This window comes from Myotis lucifugus, unplaced genomic scaffold (assembly GCF_000147115.1).
Source record: "Myotis lucifugus unplaced genomic scaffold, Myoluc2.0 scaffold_563, whole genome shotgun sequence".
Lineage (NCBI taxonomy): Eukaryota > Metazoa > Chordata > Mammalia > Chiroptera > Vespertilionidae > Myotis > Myotis lucifugus.
This window is the reverse complement of record NW_005871611.1, coordinates 164177-167213: the sequence shown is the minus strand read 5'-3', so window position 1 is coordinate 167213 and position 3037 is coordinate 164177. Positions and strand designations below refer to the sequence as shown.

General features: G+C 54.8%; 1 protein-coding gene across 1 annotated transcript in view; it reads right to left on the bottom strand.

Annotated features, from left to right (window-relative positions):
• LOC106694672 (butyrophilin subfamily 1 member A1-like) overlaps positions 1 to 2991 on the bottom strand; it is a 16655-nt gene extending 13664 nt beyond the window's left edge. Inside the window, exons 1-4 of the mRNA XM_014446727.2 lie at positions 2959 to 2991; positions 2480 to 2594; positions 1068 to 1094; positions 177 to 674 (exon numbers count right to left, since the gene is read on the bottom strand). Coding sequence (XP_014302213.2) covers positions 177 to 674; positions 1068 to 1094; positions 2480 to 2594; positions 2959 to 2991 — 673 coding nt within the window. The remainder of the gene's footprint in view (positions 1 to 176; positions 675 to 1067; positions 1095 to 2479; positions 2595 to 2958) is intronic.
• Between the last annotated feature and the right edge of the window lie 46 nt (positions 2992 to 3037).

Genomic DNA, 3037 nt, shown 5'->3' with positions numbered 1-3037 from the left:
CAGAGAGCTGCAGCTCCAGAAGCGCCTAGTGAGGGGTCAGGGACAGTGGCGGGGCGGGCCTCCCGTTGCGGGAAGTAATGGAGATTCAGCCCCATCAGCACTAGAGCCTGGGGGGCTCACAGGCTCCTCGAAAGAAGGAGAATTGTTAAGGGGCACAGGGAGCCCCTCGGGCGCACCCGCCATGGGGCAGATGGTCAAGGACCCAACTCCTGACTTCAACCTGAAGTATGGAAAGAGGGTCCCGGAGAAGGAAGCCCGAGGGAAGGAGAAAATGTGGGAGCCATCAGTCATGTTGTAGAAGGAGACGTCCCCTTCGCTGTAGTCCAGGAAAACCCCCACCCTGCGCGGAAGCTGCCTCAGGGGTAAAGGAGTGGGATCCTTAGTGCAGGGACAAAATCCAGCTTCAAACTGCCCCACAACCCAGAACCCCTTTTCTGGGGACTCTGTGTACCACCCTGTCCTTTCCACATCTTCCCGGCAGACCCCCAGAAACCACTCGCTTCCGTCCCCATAGGGGACCTCCACCTCCCAGTGACAGCGCCCTGCTGTGATGCCCTCCAGGCCCAACACGCTGCCGCCAGAATCCTCACAGGCCTCCTTCAAGGCCACGCTCCTCCTCTCATGAGAGACAACAAGGCTGGAATCCGCAGAGCCTGGGTCCAGAGTGACAGGCCCTGCAGAGAGAGGGCCACTCATCAAGGCCTCCCCCACCCCAACAAGGGCACACCTCCCCCACCCCCACACTTAGCTGCAAGGGGAGGCAGCCTCCTGAGCCAAGCGCCTTGTGAGGCAAGCCCATGGCCCTCCAAGCAGGAGAAGGAATCACAGGACCTAATCAGGTTGGTTATGTCTCAGGGCCCTTGAGGCCCAGCCTGGACTCCACAGGTGAGGGATATCTATTCAGCACCCAATACCAGCCACCCCCAGCCCCAGCTCTGTGCTATCACCTTCGCCACCCAGCCCGCCACCACTGCTGGGGCCATTATCTGTCCCACCAGAGAGCTGTAGGAGAGGCCAGAAGTCTTGGGGCAGCAGGAGGCGCACCCAGAAAAAACACACTCACTCACAGGCCTGGAACTTCTCCTGCCGCCAATCTGCAAGAGAACACGGCACATGTCAGGGACCGCAGAGACCTGAAGCATACTGAGGCAGGCGTACAGGGGAAATTGTTTCTGGAAACATTCAGCTAATGCATTTATTTCCTTTTATATATGCAAACACACCCACACATACACACACATACACACACACATACACAGATGCACACATGCACACACACATGCACATGGAGCTACCATGCTACCACCTTCCCGTGAAAGCTTAACGCTCAGGACTCAGAGTCCGGAGACTGACCTGAGCAGAAAGGCCCAGACTCAGTATCAAAGTTTCTTTCTCAAGTCCCAAGCCACACAGCCATCCTGAAAGCCAGGTTTTCCTCTAAAGAACTGGGGCTACAGATCAGAGAAATCTTGCCCAGTCCAAAGCAATGGAGGAGTTTCTAAGGAAGGGAGAGAAGTTCAAAGCAGGAAAGACATGCATTCAGTAAGAGGACAGACACTAACAAATTTTCTTCCCTTTCTCATGGGTAGTGAAAGCAAAACAACCCCTATATTTTGTGCACCGGGCATCTAGATTTGCATATAACTTTAGCTCTTTCACAGACTGTACCAGAAACCTGCAGGGTCTGGACCCCAGACTGAGAACACCTGCTTTTTTTTTTTTTAATATATTTTATTGATTTTTTACAGAGAGGAAGGGAGAGAGATAGAGAGATAGAAACATCGATGAGAGAGAAACATCGATCAGCTGCCTCCTGCACACCTCCTACTGGGGATGTGCCCGCAACCCAGGTACATGCCCTTGACCGGAATCGAACCTGGGACCCTCCAGTCCGCAGGCCGATGCTCTATCCACTGAGCCAAACCGGTTCCGGCGAGAACACCTGCTTTAAAGCAATCACCTCCTCAGCAGCCAAGGAGGCTGAGAGGGAGGAACCAGCATAGACGGAGCTCAGGGCATCAGGAAGCCGAGACCAATCTCTCAGAGGACCAGGAAGAAATGGAAAACAAAACTAGATCCAAAAAGGGGAGGGATTTCAGGGCAAGAAGGATCCAAAACCAAGGACCCCTTAGGAAGACCTGAGTCCTACCCAGGCAAGCAGGGTTTCTGAAACCTAGAAAGAGAGACGGCGAATGGGCACCCTGTTCCCGGGCTGCGATCTCTCCTCACCACCCCTCCGCCCTCAGGACAAGGTGAGCTCAGCAGTGCTGCTAGCCCTGGGGGGACCTGCGGTGGAGGGTGGGCCAGACGGAGGCAGGTGTGTGTTCCCAAGGAGGAGTCCTGGCACCCTTCAGATGGCGGCCACAAAAGTGACAGGAGAGCAGGCTCGCCCACCCCACCCTGGGGTGCGGTCCACTGACAGAGAAGGGGGCAGGGTCGAGGCTGGGGAGGTGAAGCCACAGGAAACTGAGTCACTTACCTGCATACAGCTGGGCCTTCCTCCAGGCTGTAAGGGAACACACCCGGTGAGACCTCAGCCACAACACCCTGCACAGCGGGAACCTCTGGCTGCCCGGCTCCCCAGAGGAGACGGCCTACAGGGAGAGTGCCTGGCAGGGGTTGAGGGAAACCCCTGGCAGGTGGGCTGCTGCTGTGCGGCCTCTGGCCAGTCACCTAGCTGCTCTGAGCCAAAACAACCTCAGAAACTCCCGTTTCACTTGCTACTACTCACCGTTGCTATTCAGGATGAAAAGGTACACTATGTGTGGAAATATTTTAGGAAATAAAATATAAATTATTCTGTAATTGTAAGAAAGCACTTTCATATCCAATCTTTTTCTGACAAAGGTTTAGTTGGGAAATAACTCAAAATGGGAATTAACTTAAGGACGGGGATGTGAGGTGAGATCTGGGCTAAAGTGGCCAACCTGCCTCACATAAACAGTTTCTACAGGAAACCAGCACGGCCCCTTTCCGGGCGCGGACACCCATCCGGCACCGTCCCCTGAGTGGTCAGTGACTTTTTCTGTTAATCCTC